Source organism: Vulpes vulpes, chromosome 1 (assembly GCF_048418805.1).
Source record: "Vulpes vulpes isolate BD-2025 chromosome 1, VulVul3, whole genome shotgun sequence".
Lineage (NCBI taxonomy): Eukaryota > Metazoa > Chordata > Mammalia > Carnivora > Canidae > Vulpes > Vulpes vulpes.
Genome location: NC_132780.1, coordinates 180783981 through 180802389, shown reverse-complemented (window position 1 = coordinate 180802389; position 18409 = coordinate 180783981). Strand labels below are relative to the sequence as shown.

General features: G+C 34.5%; 1 protein-coding gene across 8 annotated transcripts in view; it reads left to right on the top strand.

Moving 5' to 3' along the window:
• EPHA7 (EPH receptor A7) overlaps window positions 1-17254 on the top strand; it is a 169292-nt gene extending 152038 nt beyond the window's left edge. For all 8 annotated transcript variants that reach the window (XR_011997126.1, XR_011997127.1, XM_026002887.2 and 5 more), the window contains exons 11-17: window positions 48-233; window positions 835-896; window positions 2606-2815; window positions 3571-3720; window positions 10442-10635; window positions 11832-11987; window positions 13712-17254. Coding sequence is in view for 6 of the 8 variants with exons in the window: in XM_026002887.2 (XP_025858672.1) it covers window positions 48-233; window positions 835-896; window positions 2606-2815; window positions 3571-3720; window positions 10442-10635; window positions 11832-11987; window positions 13712-13826 (1073 nt within the window). In the remaining 2 variants the exon portion in view is untranslated. The remainder of the gene's footprint in view (window positions 1-47; window positions 234-834; window positions 897-2605; window positions 2816-3570; window positions 3721-10441; window positions 10636-11831; window positions 11988-13711) is intronic.
• Window positions 17255-18409: the final 1155 nt, after the last annotated feature.

The following is an 18409-nucleotide window of genomic DNA, read 5'->3' as shown; positions in this document are numbered from 1 at the left end:
GAAATATTTTTGAGATTAAAATATACCTGCCTGTTCTATTACTTCAGGAGAATTTGGAGAAGTCTGCAGTGGTCGTTTGAAACTTCCAGGGAAAAGAGATGTTGCAGTAGCCATAAAAACCCTCAAAGTTGGTTACACAGAAAAACAAAGGAGAGACTTTTTATGTGAAGCCAGCATCATGGGGCAGTTTGACCACCCGAATGTTGTCCATTTGGAAGGGGTGGTTACAAGAGGTAGATATTGATCTTTCATTTATCAAGTGGACTGTCAGAAATTAGTGTTATTCTGTACCTAGTTATAAAACCAAGTTATGAACATACTGCATATTCTAAATGAATGTTTTTCTTGGTATATAACAGACTAACTTCTTCTTTTATGTTACTACCTCTGAAAAAAATCCGTATAAATGAAGACAGGATGAGAGTCAAAGAATAAATCTGATAGACAGATGGAGCGACTGATATTTTCATTCAGTTTCAACATCCATAAAAATGATACACTTTAGTCTTTACACTTTATATCAAGTGTCATTTTCTCTTGAGTTTCATTCATAGAGCAGGAATCAGAAGAGCACACTGACTTTGTTGTTTAATTTTGTGAATCATAAGCATCTTCCAAACAGACAGTAAATGATGCTGAGTTTAGCAGCAGCACTGTGGACATTAGAAACACTCACAGCTCACCCATTCAGCCTCTCAGAAGAGTACCATGTATTTTATCCAGGGTGATAATGGGAATATGCCTGAAGTCTAGGTTATGGTTCCTCGAGCAATGCTTTTTTCCTTATGTATACATATATATATATATGTGTGTGTGCATTTCTTTTAATTTTAGGGAAACCAGTCATGATAGTAATAGAATTCATGGAAAATGGAGCCCTTGATGCATTTCTCAGGGTAAGTAACAAAACCGTCTTCTCATTCTAAATATACAATCCATACTACCGCTATAGTTGTTTGATTTTCTTTTTATAGTATAAAATGTAAACATTATAAACTTTAACTGATCAGAAAATTGCTTTTAAAAAAGCAAAATAGGTTAAAAATCAGTTTCCTAGTCTGGATTGAACTATAATCTTTTTGAGCACATAAGTGATACATTGTAGTAGTTTAAACAATAGTTTTCATTAATATGTTCCCTCAAGTACAGAGGATACCTACCTGAAGCCCTTTACTTTGAATATATGTTGTAGAGTAACATTGTACTTTTTCAGGACAAAGAAGTAGTACAGAGAAGACTAAAAATTGAGATCACCATCCAATACTGGCATGATGATCCCAATTCTGCTCTATGGGACCATTTCTATCATATTGCAATGTGAACAATGAATGTAAAGGACAGAATCACTAACATTTTGAAAATTAACAATATGTGGTTATTTTTGTAGTAAATTCTAAATATATAAACATACACAGTTTTGCTCTGAGACTTTTCTCCTACGTATATAAACACGTTAACATTTTTCCAAAAGGCAAGGAGAAAATAGTCTGAGGAATAAGAGGACTTCCAGTTTTATCATATGTAATCTGGAATGATACATTAAACTTAAATTTATAAGCAATTGGAAGATTTAGAGAAACTTTTTTTCTCATCTTTATGATATACATAATTATCAATTCTTTGGAATAAAGCATCACCCAGCAAGTTTATTAACTCAAACCAGTATTGTCATGCATCATATTTAAAATCCAATTGTAAATTCAGGAGAAATCTATGAGTTAAAAACAGCTTAGAAATAGATGGTGGGGGATGCCTGGGTGGCTCAGCGGTTTAGCGTCTGCCTTCGACCCAGGGCGTGATCCTGCAGTCCAAGGATCCCGCATCAGGCTCCCAGCGTGGAGCCTGCTTCTCCCTCTGCCTGTGTCTCTGCCTCTGTGTGTGTGTGTCTCTCATGAAAAAATAAATAAAATTAAAAAAAAAATAAATGGTGGCCCGTTTTTTGCAAAGAGCTCTCAATCCCACTTGCTGGTGCATCTGTTTTAGAGAATCTTTGTTGCAAGTAATATTCTCACCAACAGCAAAACAACAAAAAATATAAAATGAAAATAAAGTCAGCTAGGATAATCATTTTCTACTTCCTAGTTTCTCTTCATTTTTAATCAAAAACTTTCTCCTTTCCCTTTATATATTTCTAGATTGTTTACATAACTTTTTAGCAAAAAAAAAAAAAAAATTTAGCCCTGACTAGTCAGGGATAAAATTTTCACATATTCCATTCCCTATCTTTGCCTCAAAAATCTTTGTATCCTGTTGGATCTGACTAACCTGATACTATTTTTAATCAACACAAATGGCATCAATCTAAATAAGTAAGCAATTACCAAAACTCTATTTTGTATTCTTTGAAGGTCAGTTGAATCAGCAGCTGTTTTGTTTTTTTTACAAATGTCTGTATTACTGAGGGGGGCACTTGGCGGGATGAGCACTGGGTGTTATGCTATATGTTTGCAAATTGAACTCCAATTAAAAAAAGTCTGTATTACATAGAAAAGTAGTTAATAATTCCTATTATACTATAGTAAATGACTAGCATGCAGACAGTTTTCACTGCAGTTTTTTCCCTTTGAAAGTACAGTAAAGGACTTTTATTCTTGTCTTCCTGTAGAAACACGATGGGCAATTTACCGTCATTCAGTTAGTAGGAATGCTGAGAGGAATTGCTGCTGGAATGAGATATTTGGCCGACATGGGATACGTTCACAGGGACCTTGCAGCTCGCAATATTCTTGTCAACAGCAATCTTGTTTGTAAAGTGTCAGATTTCGGCCTGTCCCGGGTTATAGAGGACGATCCAGAAGCTGTCTATACGACAACTGTAAGAAAAAAAGTCTCTTACTGCACCTCTTCATCTTCCTAAGATTTTCCTACCAAGAAGGCAGGACTTAACATGAAACTAAACAGTAGAAAAGAGACCAATTGATCTCAGCTTTTTGTTGTTGCTGGTTTTTTTTTTTTTCCTTTTGGAAGAATCATTGCTGCTTTTCACTCTATGAATAGACTAAGAGAAGAAGTGTGATAAGAGTAGCAACATGTTTGTCCTGTATCAAAGTGTTCCAATATATAACACACAGTTACGCAATATCATCTAGTTGCTAGCTCTTATAATTGCAGGAGAGAAATATAGTCCCATTTCCAATAAATATTTCAAAGAATATGAACTATGCTAATTCTTACAACTTTTGTGAGATTAAAAAAGGAAAACATGTGAGAATTTAAATTTCCCACATTTCATTCCATTTTCATAATTATGCTGCCTGATATGTCATTGTCTTTCCACTAGACTCTTGCCCTAAGACCACCAAAGGGTCCATTAAATTGAGTTGCCTTAAAATAAATAAATTAATTAATTAATTAATTAATTGAGTTGCCTTAAAAATGAAAACTTGTGGTGATATTTTAAAACCAGATTAGTAAGTTTAAATACACTTAAGAGAGAATCAAGATGGATAGATGCGATACTGCTGAATTGCTAACCAATATATAAATGTTTAACTGTAGCTATATAGTTTTGCTATAAATGATTTATAAGTTATTATGCATATTTAAAATTTCAATATCTTTTTATAACAGGGCGGAAAAATTCCAGTAAGGTGGACAGCACCTGAAGCCATCCAATACCGGAAATTCACATCAGCCAGTGACGTATGGAGCTATGGAATAGTCATGTGGGAAGTTATGTCTTACGGAGAAAGACCTTATTGGGACATGTCAAACCAAGATGTAGGTGTTACACTATTTAAACAAAAAGGATTTCATACATTGATACCCATTGTTATTGGAACATGTAGGTAACGGCTCATAAAAAAGAAACATAGGATTTTTAAAATATGATTGCTGAGTTTTCAGTTATTCCCACAAAAATTACTGTAAATTAGTGGTTCCGTTAATTTCATTTTGAAGACTTGCTTTCTCTTTCCTTTTTTTTTTTTAATCTTCTTGATATAATAGAAGCGTGCAAAGGATATGTCCTCCTAATAAAGATAATGATACTGTACTTGCACGGCTGTAGAGGAAAAGTCACACAAGAAAGATCATTTGCAGAGAGGAGGGGAAGGAGGCCTGTGTTTTGTCTTCGAAGCTTATCTTTCTTTTTCTTTTAATGTTCTGAGAAAACTAGTTTAAACTATCTATTGTTGGTTGATTTGATTAAATTTTAATTTCATGAGACAAACTAGAGATTATGATCAACATTGGTAAGTATTTCCTAGTGTTATTTTAGAATGCAATCACATGGGAGTACTTTTGGAAATTCCTAAAAATTCAGTGCTTATTAAATATGTATCTTGATACATAAAAGGCATAAAACATATTGTTATCCAGGATATTGTATATATCCAATATTTCCAGTATTCCCTGGAGAAATGAAGGTGATGGCAGTTCTTAGGGTCATACATCCCATAGCAAGAGACCACTTATAAAACAATATAGCATAAGTGCGAGTGAATATTTGCTTCTCATAGGTTGAATCTTATGAAATCAGCATTTGTATAGGTCAGTAACTTTCAAATACTGGCAGATTCATATAGTTCAACTTACTGAAAATAGGAGTGAAATTTAGATAAAAGTAGAGTAAGTATAAAATCTAGGAAAGTACCCTAGATTTGAACTAGAAATCTGGAGACGACTTTGGTCATAGCTAATGAGAGGATTTTCCAAGGGGGCATATTCAACAGTCCAGGAGCAAAAACTTAGTAAAGTGTGTGGAGACCAGCCAAATAGACTCCCTGTCCTACAACAGAGATGTACACATTGGTAGTGATTTGATATGCTGATTAAGTTGGGACAAATTGATCAAAGGCTTTATGAAGGAGTTTGGAAATGGTACAAATGCATGTTCCTTACGAGTAAAGACACAAGTGGTGCTTAAGGAAAGTCTATATTGCCATTTAAAAGAAGGATGTGACCAGCAAAGTGGAATAATGAATTCTGGAAGTATTATAAACATGCACAGCAAAAGGTGAGTAAGGTTAAAAATGACTTATTTTTCAAAAAGAGGTCATAAGCATTGTTATATCAAATCCATATTTGGGTTTTGTTTTGTTTTGTTTATTAGAATTTACCATATCAAATTCCTGAAACTTGTAGATAGTTATTTTTTGACAACTAAAATCAGATTGTTTGTTGGTAAGGTTATTTTCAGGACACTTTCCCACAAATTTCTGAATTGGCTGAGAAGTTCACAGCCTGAAGAGGTGGAGCTTTTTAAGTCATCTAAATGTTTTGGTGTTTTGAACTGAGAGATGACATGAAACTTTTTTGTTTTTTTGGTTTTGGTTTCTGCTTTTCAAAGATAAAAGTCTAAATGATGAGTCCGTTTGGCAGAGGCAAAGTTGTTAATATTTGACAGGACTCAGTGTCAAAGATTTCATGGACTGTCAAAATGTGGGCAAACAAATCCTTGGGGCAGAGAAAGAGAAATATTTACATTCCCTAGACACTCAGTGGAGTTTCATTTCTTTTGACACCTTCCTTCTGTACCAGATTCAAACATAAAGGGAATGACAGGAATATAAGATGACTTAAATTCAAAGTTCACTTAACTTCCAAAAATCAGATTATAGAAATGGTTATAAGAAAAAAAATCTTCAATTCTAATTTTTAGAAGTCCTTAAATATTGTTCTTTTGTTTTTCCTGAAAATAAAATGTCAAAAATCTATAATTATTATATCAAGAATTAATAAATATTTTTGCTGATCAAATGAAATTATGTCTTCAATAACACTGACTTCTGACCTAGAATGCTTAGCACGATCTTTCTTCTTTTTTGTGATTTTGAAAGTCTGATTTAAAAATTCAGACACAAGTTCATATTAATAGTAAGAGATTACCTACACAGTTCAGTTTTTATACTGAAATTTATATTAATACTCCTCTTATAGAATAATATTCATTAGTTTATACTTATGTTGTTAAAGTGCTATTTGAGCAACTACATGTTTAAGTTTCAAAATGCAAATGGTGAAAAAAATGGATAATTCAAAATAATTTCATTCTGGCAAAAAATTACCTAGATAAAAGTTTTTTTGTTGTTTTTTTTGTTTTGTTTTGTTTTGTTTTTTGTTGTTTTTACTATAAGTTTCTGGTAGGAGTAGTATTCCCTGGAGAAATTTAAGAGATATGACAGCCCTTCGATGCATATGCAAATCCTGTGTATGTGTGAATAGATTGTATTATTGGGGAAGTTTGCTTTCAACAGATCTAACTAGATATTATTTTTAATTAGCCAGGGTTGATCTATTAAGTGAGTTAATTGAATTGTTCAAATTTAGTAGCTAGGAATTTGTCAGGAATTTTAGAAAGCCTTCAAATTTCAAATGCCTTGGATCTTAAGACTTTTCATAAGACACCGTGAGAAAGAAACTGTAAATTGATGGTTATGTTTGTAAGCAAGTCCACAAAATTCCAGGCTGAATAAAGGGAGGTTTCTGTGATCACTCTGAACAGAAAAGGGGTATTTTAGAAGTCAGTGAGGTAGATAGTTTCCAGAAGGCTTTATTTGCATGCTAGGCAGGGCAGTGAGCAAGAAAAACTTGGGAAAAGATAGTATGTGTGTTCTGATGATACCCACATCCAAACAGGTTATCACTTGATTAACACTTGAACAGATTCTTACCGTATTTTCACATACTTACAACTTTCTTGAATTTTTACTGCAACAGAAGCAGTCAAAATTTAATTATTTGCTAATGAAAGTGACAGTGAGCTTCCCAAATAAATTTCTAATTTTCATTAAAAATCTGCAGATGTTTAGCCTTTTCTGTAATGGCCTTTCAAAGAAAAATCTGTATGTATGTAAATTCAGTCCATAGTAAATATTACAGAAATTGAAAATGGTCTTATTTGGCATTCTCAGTAACTATATTTTAGTTAAATCCATGTCTTAAATATTTCAAATAAGACTTTTACCCTCAATTCTTTGAGGGTAATTTTGAAATTTGAAATTCTTTATATAGATTATTTTTTTTCTGTTCATATATTCAATAAAGTCATTTCTTCTCACTTTAAGCTAGACCAATAGCTTGTTAGTTCCGCTAGTAGATAGTCAGAAGGATGATAAGAACAGCTAAAGTCCCATAAGATATGGGACATAAAGATAAATTTTTAAAGTGGCTCACTAAAAACATTTTAAGAGCTTCAAAAATATAATACACTTTAACTAAATGCACTCAGTTGAATTGTGAGCCCTCTATATGTTAGCAAATTAAATTTAAATAAAAATAAATTGTGAGCACTTCAGCTTTCCTTTTAAAATTCACCACTGGTTTATGACTTTGAATTTTTTATATTATGGTAGAAAGAAAATTGTGATTTTTTGGCAAAACTTGCTATCATCCTGAATGTGGGGTCCAAAATATTTAATTGCATAAAATGTCGGTCATATATTATTGTAAGGTTAATGGAATGGAAATGAGCATGAACAAAAAAACAAAGTCAGTCTCATTAGATCACATTTTGAGTTATTATAGGCCCATTATCATGGAGTCTTTCTGTATTCATTTTTCTCTTAATTACAATGATCATACTATAATAATACTGAAACACTTTGCAGCAAGCAACTTTTGTTTTTATGTCTAAGTTTTTCTTTACAATATATACCAAAGAAGTGCTCCCTTTATAAATGTCATTTACCAAAAGTCACTTCCTATTAATCTGGGACCTATCTAGAATTGGAAATTGCTTAACATTTTTCTTTTTTCTTTGACTTTTGTTAGAAGATTAAGGCCAGACCTGGATAGGCAAACCCCTGTCCAAGGGGTTTCTGGTAATTTCACACACACAAAAAAAAATGTTTTAAGTGAATTCTGTGAAGACTTACATAATGCTCTAAGAAGTGTAGGTACAATCATTTTACCTGTGTGACTTGTTGTTTCCAAGAATGTATAACTATTTGCAGAAAGTGCTTTGTATTTTCCCAATTGCAATGAAATGCAGCTAACCAAACAAAAACTGTAGAACCTCTAGATTCAGTTTGTGCCTTCATCATCACCCATCAGCAGGTTTACCCTACAAGGGTATGTATATCTTGGATTATGCCAACCTGTGTCCTAGAGAAGATGAAGGTTCCAGGCAATTATCTCTAGTGCTCCTAGAGGTAGGTGCATGATTGCTAATGGGAAATTTAGAGTTCTTAAGTCCATTCCCCACCCAAAGCATCTCTTATTTTAAATGCCATCCTCAGCTGCTGTTCCTTTAAAAATGTGTAAACCGCTGAATCTTTGAAAGCCAGAAGTTTCATTTGGTGCTGAGATAAATGTTTCCTGCTGTAGTAATAGGAATCATGAAATTCCTATAATGCAACAGGACTAACTCCAGAGGGTTCATTAACTCAACCCTGTAGGAATCACTTAATGGTACTATGTTCATTGGGACAAAGACTTAAGAATATATTGTGTTCGATGGTGAATTCTAAATGTTTTTATGAAGGCTTAGAGAGCTGCTGAAGAGTATTAATGTCAGGAGAATCATGATAAGATTTAGATTTACATTTTATTTTATTTTTAAGTAATTGCTACCCCAAACTGGGGCTCAAATGCTCCATCGACTGAGCCATCCAAGCACTCCTAGATTCCCATCCTTAAAGATTATTTACAGGGCAAGGAAAAAGGAAAGATCACTCTACATGCATTGTTCCTTTCTGGACATCTGAAGACAAACTACAAGAAGGGACATAGATTAGAAGGTGGTTCAAAATAATGACTGCACTAATGTTATGAACGTGGGAATGGAGTCCTGTCAAATCAGAAAGAGACTGCTTATGTTCAAATACAAGCAACCACAAAAATAAGGAAAGCCCCTCCTTTCCCCATAAAAAAATGGTTCTCAATTGTTTATTATTTGGTCATTTTCAATATGTAAATTTTTAGAAATTGTTAACTTTGCTTATTCACAACTTAAGCCACTATTTAAATAACTTAACCCAGCTTTCCAAAGTACAAGTAAACTGATGTGAGGACATACAAACTGAATCAGGGGAGAATTTCACCTGAGGATTTTATCATACAATACTTCTCAAAAATTACTATAACTAATTTATTTATCTTTTAAATTGTATCAATTTGCATACAAACATTGATTTTTCGTAAAGTATACTTTTTTGACTTTTCTCGTACAAAGAATTTCCTGTAAAAATTGTTGATCCAGCTACTTTATTCATCCCATTCTGCAATCTTTTACATTTTAATATGCTATTCTTGAATGTCAACAAGCCTCTTAGGGATATGTTTCCCTACAAATATTAAGCTAATCAACATTTCTTAAAGCCAGCTTTTAGTCTGCCTACATTTGGCTTTATTTTCTTGAGAAACTCAAGATTACCTCTGTTTCTTTCTAGAGTCACCTTTTTTTTTTTTATTTCTACTGCTATTTGTCAGTCAGTATCAAAAAGGATTTGTTAATCCCCCTTGATATTACATAAATGTTTTACAAGACCTTATTTGTGTTGCTACCTTCTTAATTATTTTGCTGTGCTGCTCAGATTTATAACAATTTCTGATTTTTAAGATCTATTTTTGCTTTCCATATAAATAAAAAGAATCAAGTCTGAATAAGTAGCTTTCAGACTTTTTGATTGCCGTGTACCAATATCTCTGGAGACTTACTTTTCATGAACATTCAAAGCTTGATTCAGTGTCTTAGACTGTTATTAGATATAAATAGAAAGTGACGTGCTCATAAAAGTTCAACAACCAGCACTCAGAGTGGGAGAGCCCTAATTTCTAACCTTTCCTGATTTCCTGGTGTAACCCGCACTGTGCCCTTCCCAGGGCTGATTTCACTCTGCTAGTGTGAAGTCACTAAACCTGGAAATTGGTATGTTCACCTTCATTGAGCCACCTGTTTACTACTTGCTCTGGCATACCATTGTAGATTATAACACTGTACATTTCAAAAGTTTTATAGGCTCTGTATTATTTAAAGTTATAGTGTTCTTGGTAATATTTTCTATCATAGCATATGCACGTACTTTGAGATCTTGTTTGAAAGTGTCATTTGTACCCTGCAAAAAAGTGAAACTTTTGGGGGATCAATTCTGGGTAACTTAGACCGCCCTCTTACAACCTGAAGAATTCAGACATTCATAGATAAATATGTACACGTACAACCATATCCAGGTAAAATGGTATCAGAAAATATTCCCTTTTCGAAATCTCTGGGATGACACAAGTTTTTTTTTTCTATCTTTTGCACCCTGGGGGACTTTAATCACTGCTCCTAATTGCTGAATTATCAAGGAAGTGTCATGGGGTCATGCTCTTCATGCACCCCTTAATTACATATTTAACGTTCATGGGTGTTTCGGAATAAAATAAGCAAGTCTTTCGCAAAGCCTCAAAGTGTGCTTCACTCTTATCTAGATGAACTACTTTGCCTACTAGATAATGCATTTTATTATAATTGAACCTCAATCAGTAATAATTTTAATGTCCCTTTGGCTATTAGGTTATAAAAGCGATAGAAGAAGGTTATCGTTTACCAGCACCCATGGACTGCCCGGCTGGTCTTCACCAGTTGATGCTGGATTGTTGGCAAAAGGAACGTGCAGAAAGGCCAAAGTTTGAACAGATAGTTGGAATTCTAGACAAAATGATTCGAAACCCAAATAGTCTGAAAACACCCCTGGGAACTTGTAGTAGGTAAGAAATACCCATGGGAAGGGAATCTGGGGGTCATTCAGATACTCACTTAAATCATTTATCTCCTCAGTCCTAACTCAATGGCAAGTTGACATTTGTGTTAAACTATAAATCAGTGTGAAGTTTATTGTGTTCATGAAGTTTTTGTTTTTTCAGATGGCTTACCTTAACTAAATTAGTGTGTAAAGAGACCTATTATTATTATTGCCTTTTGTTGTTGTTTTTTTTCTTAAAAGTTATGGCAGATATCACTGGCTGTCATTTTTAGAAGACTTTCCAAACTGGAATTTTGTGATTAGGTGGCATTTCACATTTTCAAGTCAGTAATATTGTTATGTGGGTCTTTATTTCTCTTGCCTTACTTTTTTGCATGCTGTATTTTCTTTACTTTGAGTCTTTTCATAAAATGACTCTGGGAAGTTAAATTTTAGGACAGTAGCTCAGTGTGTGATGAACAAGGCTTAGCTTACCCGTTAAAAGGAGCCCAAAATACTCCATCCATTCTCTGCACTTGGCTTGCACCATTGTGAGGAACACTAGAAATTATTCAGCTCCAGCTACCAGGTAAACCTGATGCTCATTGTGCCTTTGTGGAGGTGTGTGAGCTCACAAGGTACCCACAAGGGTCCAATGGCACAGCAAAGGTACAACTTCTCAATGGCACCACTTAGTCCAAACAAGTAGTCCACAGCCAACTGTGCTTCCTTCCTTTACTTCCTGTCACTTTTGGTGAAGCAGATGAACAAATAAATGTAGACTGATTACAAATACTTTAAAAAATACATGGAAGACACATCTGGGTGATTGTCAAATCTAAATAAACTGTAACTTTTGGAGTTTGTAGTGACCAGGCAACCTTTAGCTTTTTTTTTTTTTTTTAAGATTTTATTTATTTATTCATAGCCACAGAGAGAGAGAGAGAGGCAGAAACACAGGCAGAGGAAGAAGCAGAGAGCGCGGGACTCGATCCTGAGTCCCCAGGACCACACCCCAGGCTGCAGGTGGTGCCAAACCGCTGTACCACCAGGGCTGCCCAGCCTTTAGCTTTTTATTAACTTGTCTGTTTATCTGTTACTGTAACACCCATTAGGATATGTAATTTTATTCTTTATGCTCTCATTTTTGTATGAGCCAAGACATTCTTTCTTTAGTAGTTGATGAAAAAAAAATTTCCTTTCTGTTTCATTTGTGTCTAGGCCAATAAGTCCTCTTTTGGATCAAAACACTCCTGACTTCACTACCTTTTGTTCAGTTGGAGAATGGCTACAAGCTATTAAGATGGAAAGATATAAAGATAACTTCACAGCAGCTGGTTACAACTCCCTTGAATCAGTGGCCAGGATGACTATTGAGTAAGTTGAAACTTTCAAAACTCTATTTAAGTATATATTACGTACATTCCAAGCTTTTTACATCAGGTCATCTGCCATATTATTAAAGAGGGGTAAGCCAGAAAATCAGAGAGAAGGTCATCTCTTTAATAAGTGCCTACTATGTGCCAGGCATTGTGCTAAATAGACCTCTGAATTTACAGTATATTTTTAGGCTCTCACAGCAATAATTTTATTCAGTCATTAGTTTTGTACAAAAGGCTCAGGCCTAGAGAATGTATATATTTTCCCTGAACTGACTCAACTAGTAAGGGGTAGCTAATTTGTCTCCATAGCCAGTGTTCTAAACACACAGTGAGTCTTCCTCTTTCCTTAACCACAGTATCATTTAGATGCCTATTCACTGAAGGAACTTTTGCCACCGCAAAGAAGGATTTATTTCACTGTGTTTGTATGACATTAAAAACTCAAAGCTTCAAACCCAATACCAATGCATCACTGACTATGTGGTCTTAGGGTATCCACTTCTTATCTCTGAACTTCAGCTTCTTTGTCTGCAACATAACTCTTATGGGCAACGAAGTTCCTCTCATTCCCTATGTGTGAAAATGGGAAACAGTTATGGAGGTTCTATCCAGCTTAGGTTCTGTTGTGCAAAGGGTTTCACATTTTTCAGCTGAGAAGGCCAGCAATCAACGCTCTTTCCTGGTGGGTCAGGAAGTGGCATCTCCAAAAGTTTAAGCATGTGCATGCTATCTTGTTTGGTTTACTTCTGTTCATCACGTGGGTAGAACTAGCATAATTATACCTTATCTCTCCAAAGCAATCTACTTCCCTGAAAAACTAGGATTCTCAAAGTCTTATTGGACCACTACTAGGAAATATTATGGCACTATACTCTTGCTATATTTTAACTGCTTGCAAACACCTAAGCTCAACCTCTGTGGCTATTAGGAAAGGTAGAAGTGCACACACAGAGACACAGTTAGTTGGTGTCACATTTACACTATTAAACATAGAAAGCAATTTTTTTCTAAAATTGAGTTAAATGATTGAACTGAACCGGGGTTGAGTATGCAACCAAGAATATCTGCTCAGGATTACCACACGGTAATTAAACTCAGTATAAATCTTCTGTGATCGTCGAAGATTCTTTTCTTTTTTAAAGATTTTATTTATTTATTCATGAGAGACACAGAGAGAGAGACAGAGAAAGAGAGGCAGGGACACAGGCAGAGGGAGAAGCAAGCTCCATGCAGGGAGCCCAATGTGGGACTCAATCCTGGGTCTCCAGGATCACACCCTGGGCTAAAGGCTGACCCCCCCCACCCCGGGCTGCCCAAAGATTCTTGATTCTCACATTCATACTGTATTCTTTTGTGACAATTTAAAATTTTAGACTTCACCTAGGTTCAAGGATGCAGTGTTTCAAATAACATTTCCTGATCATACCTTAAGTTAAGAATAATTTTAAGATTGACAATTCCATATACAAAATTTCAAATCAGTTTAAAAATGACTTATTGTGAACTGAGAGCCTGAGCAGTTAAGTTCTTGCAAAGGAGCACACTGATACAGTTTGCCAGTCTGACCCACGGCAGGAATAGGATCATAATACCCAAGCCCACTAAGATAAGATCTGTTTGTTCATGATAAACAGGTGATTTAATTAAAGTGCTGATGACAGTTCAGTACCAAATAAATTCTTTGTAGAGTAACTAACAAAATGCATTTGTCTTTTTCAGAGATGTGATGAGTTTAGGGATCACACTGGTTGGCCACCAAAAGAAAATCATGAGCAGCATTCAGACTATGAGAGCACAAATGCTACATTTACATGGAACTGGCATCCAAGTGTGATAAGCATTTCTCCCTTATGAGGGAGATTACGGACTATATGAGAGAACAGTACTGGCCTTCGGTATATGCATAAGAATGCTGCTAGAAGACAGTTGAAGTCCTGGGTCCTTCCTCCAGTGAAGAGAAGATCTAAGAAGCACCTATAGACTTGAACTCCTAAGTGCCACCAGAATACATAAAAAGGGAATTTAGAATCCACCACTGGTGGCCAGGAAAACAGCAGTGACAATAAACAAAGTACTACCTGAAAACATCCAAACACCTTGAGCTCTCTAACCTCCTTTTTATCTTATAGACTTTTTAAAATGTACATAAAGAATTTAAGAAAGAATATATTTGTCAAATAAAATCATGATCTTATTGTTAAAATCAATGAAATATTTTCCTTAAATATGTGATTTCAGACGATTCCTTTTTAAAACCATTTGTGTTTATTCTTCATAAGGACTTTGTTTTAGAAAGTTGTTTATAGCTTTGGACCTTTTTAGTGTTAATCTATGACACATTACTACACTGGGTACCTTTGAAAGAATCTCAAATTAAAACAAACAAACAAACAAACACATAGCATGATTGAAGATCTATTTCCGTCAGAACATTGGTATCCTTTGTGTGCCATTTTATTTTGTTTAATCAGTGCTGTTTTGATATCGTTTGCTAATTGGCAGGTAGTCAAGAAAATGCAAGTTGCCAAGAGCTCTGGTATTTTTTAAAAAGAAATTTTTTTGTAAAGATCAGACAACACGCTATCTTTTCAATGAAAAAAAAGCAATAATGATCCATAAGTACTATAAGGCACTTTTAACAGATTGTTTATAGAGTGATTTTACTAGACAGAATTTAATAGAATAAACAAAACTCAAATTGTAGGTTTGTGACTATAAAAAAAAAAAAAAACTGAGGCACTTCATCTAAAGAGTGTTGGTGAAGACAAGTCTCTGAGAGCAAGAACTATCCAGTGTTACCTAAAGTTTAATCCGAGCACATCAAGGTTTTTTTTCAATATTGAGACATTAGGAAATTTAGGAGAAATAGTTGACGTATATTTTGTATCCTATTCTGTTAGCAGTCCAAACACGAAAAGAAAGAAGTTTTATATTAGAACTCCAAAGCGTGAGAAAAGGGGCAGTTCACATTTTCACCTCTCACAAATTGGCTGCAGAGAAGATCACCATTGCAGGTTTTAAAGTCTTTTATTTGTGAACGCTGACATAAGAAACTTATTAACTGAAAGAACTCTTTTTACCGTATGAGGAAGAGGTGAAGGATCTGGCTTTTCTTTTTTTAAGCTTTATTTATTAAACCATATTATTTGATTACTGTGTTAGAATTTCATAAGCAATAATTAAATGTGTCTTTATAGATATTTCAGGAATGTATACATATTGTGAGTAATGCTTTCAAAGTTACGAAAATCATGAACTACCCCAGAATTGAACTGTTGTACTTCCAAAGAGAATTGGGCTGTTTATAATGATTTTAATAGAGAAAGATCCCAGGGATCGGTCATAATTGGTCTTGTTTGATAATGTGGGCATCCACAAACAAACAAATAACAGAAACAAAAACCTGTAAATGTTCCTTTGTAAAACTTGTAAATTTTATTTATACTGTCTTGTTTTGTACACACATTTCTCTGTAGTGGGCTCTGAATACATTGAAAATGCACTATATTTTTCTATTTTACTTGCAGAGCATCACAAAAGAACAGGTATTTTCAGTGCTACATAATGTGTTTTCCCACATTTAGGACCAAAGATGGCTATAGAAAAACTCAAATGGATTGCTTCCCAAACCCCTCCCCACCCTTTTTTTTTTTTCCTTTTAAATCACTGTACAGTGTTATTTGATATTTTAATTTATTTTTTGATTGACTAGAAAAATCATTTTAATTTCACTAAAATGTTTTTTGTCCCTAAGGAAAACTAATCTGTAAAATAATTTTAATTAGCATAATACAGTCACCTAGACACTTCCATTTGTAATCTTTGTAATAGACTGTAAATATATTTTTGGAACTATAACACAATGTGCTTGAGGGTTATTTTTCAGTGTCCGCAGTGTATACAAGTGTTTATACTAAGTACAGCACTTTACAATTCTAATCAGTAGCATTGGCCTTTGAGAGAATGAGTGAAAGAGTTTGAGTGAGTGTTCCTAATTCCGTTTGGATTCTAAACTCACTAATAATGAAGTTCTTTTCCTGTTCATAGCTTAAGGTGCTTATTTTTTCTATTAAAATTAAATTAACAAAAAGCCATTCTAGAAATAGAAGACATAGTATGGTACATGCAAACGGTGTCTTTCCTGCTTTTTTCTAGCACTAGATTTATAGTTGAGTAGTCTTTCTTGAGTAGAAGGGCAGAATAAAAGTTTTTTTGAGTTTTTTTTCAAAAATAACTTTTTTCTTCAGCAATATACCTCATCTGCCTTAAATTTTTTACAGCTCTTTACAGGGAAAGGGGAGAAGGGATGGGAAAGACACACAGCACAATAGGAAGTGTATGAATACATCACTCTCTCGTTCGTAGGTTTCTTTTCCCAATCAACGTTATGATTTCGAAATACATGTATGTGAAACAAATATTCAGAGAAAAAGAATTAACGTTGTAATGCTGATTGTAATACTCTCTTCCAGAAAGAGACGAAGTGGTATAATGATAAGAATGTACAACTTGCACCTTGAAGTCTTTTTTTGATAAATTAGTGCTCAGGGGAGGAAAGGTAGAGAAAGCAAACGTCAAAAATAGAATTGAGAAATTATAAAAATGCAAAAGGAAATGGCCTCCTTGCTTTAATAGAGCCACCTTTTTAAGAATGCTGTCTTCACACTTGACTTGTGTTTTGCATTCAGTACTGAAATAAAAGTAACTTTTATTACATCTGAATCTAACATTTTCTCAGCAATTGATCTGGGCCTTGTTTACTAGAACTGGTGGTTTATGCTTGTCAGAGCACTATTAGTTGAATCATATTGTATACTTATGTAATCTACATTAGCTAGTACTATTTAGGACTATATTTTAATTGCTCCTCTTATCCGTGTTTTTAAGACAATTAAAATGGTGTAATTCACCTCTTTTCTTTTTTTAATTTAGGTAATGCTAATATTCTCCCTTTTGTTTCCCGAGTAGCCAGAACTGGGCTACTCGCTGATGTGCATGTTCAAATAAATTACTGATGTGTATTTTTTTGCTCTATGTGGAGAAATCATGGGGAACTTGGGGCGAGATGTGCTTTTTGTTGGTTGAATTTGTCCCTCCTTGCCTAAGAATTACTACAGGGGTCATCCTTTTATAAGGACAAACTGCTTTTGAACAGTGTCTTCAATGTATCAAGCACAAATAACTCTTTCTTCAACACGAATCATAAGTCTCTTTTTACCAGCTTAAAATAATAAACGAGTCTATTAGACAATGTAAAGAAAATCCTGTCTCCAATCATTGGCGGGTTCCTTTATGTCCTTTACTCATTTATTTTATTACACAATATCATGAAAGGAGATGTCTAGAGTAAAGGTTTCATTGAAATATTTCAGTGGACCAATCAGAATATGAAGAAAATTAATAGCCACTGATTCCCTTCATCCTTTTGCACAGTGACTTAATTCCACTTTAATTATTACAGAATAACAAGTTAAGACTGTATCTTCAAAGAGCCCTGCTATCAAGCATTTTAGTTAAAACCTTTATTGTTCTTTTTTTGAAACTGCACTTACATGATCCTAACCAGGATATTTGCGTGTGAAAGGAAATATTTTGTCATCAAATTGGGACAAATATTTTAGACACTTGATATAAAAAGGCAACCTGGGGAGGTTTTGCATTTAAGATGCTGCAGGATGCAAACACAGGGTCCAGAGCAAACAGAAAAGGTGAAGCTCGGTGGTCTGATTGGGTCGTTTGCCATTGACACTGAGTCAGTGATCATTCCAACTTGCCCCTGCAATGCATTGAACTAAGCGCTCCCTATTCTGCAGCATCGCCAACTTAAGCTCTAGACACTCTTAACAAATATCTAAACATGCTTCCAAAAATGAGAGTAGACAAAGACCAGATAAGGTGCTACTATTGCTGATCAGTTGTGATGCTGAGGTTCAGGCGAAGCTAAGCTGAAATGCAAAGTTGAACCTTGAAGTCTTGGCTATCCCTGACTTTTCTACAGGCAAAGTTCTTGTGAAGTTCACATGGTGAGAATAATATGGCTCAAAACACCGAGGGGCAGTCACATGATGATTAAAAGGACTGGATTCGTAAGTAGTACCAAAATACGCTCTCCTACCAACACCCATTTCTCTGCAAAATCATAAAGCTATTAAAGATACACAATTTCTATCACTAGGCCAAAAAAGGTAGATGTGAAACTCATGGTGATCATCAGTAACAATCGTTTGTTAAGTATTCTTAACTCCTACCTTTACCATTTTGTTTTACATTATTAGCTGCAGTGAAAACTCAGTATCAATTTTGAAGAAAGCTGCTGAAAGGAAGACAGGTAAAGCAAAAAGGTGATCAAATTCCTGAATGCAAAAAATCGTTAACTAACTACTGATTCTAACGAATGAGAAAAGAGTGCATGGTGAC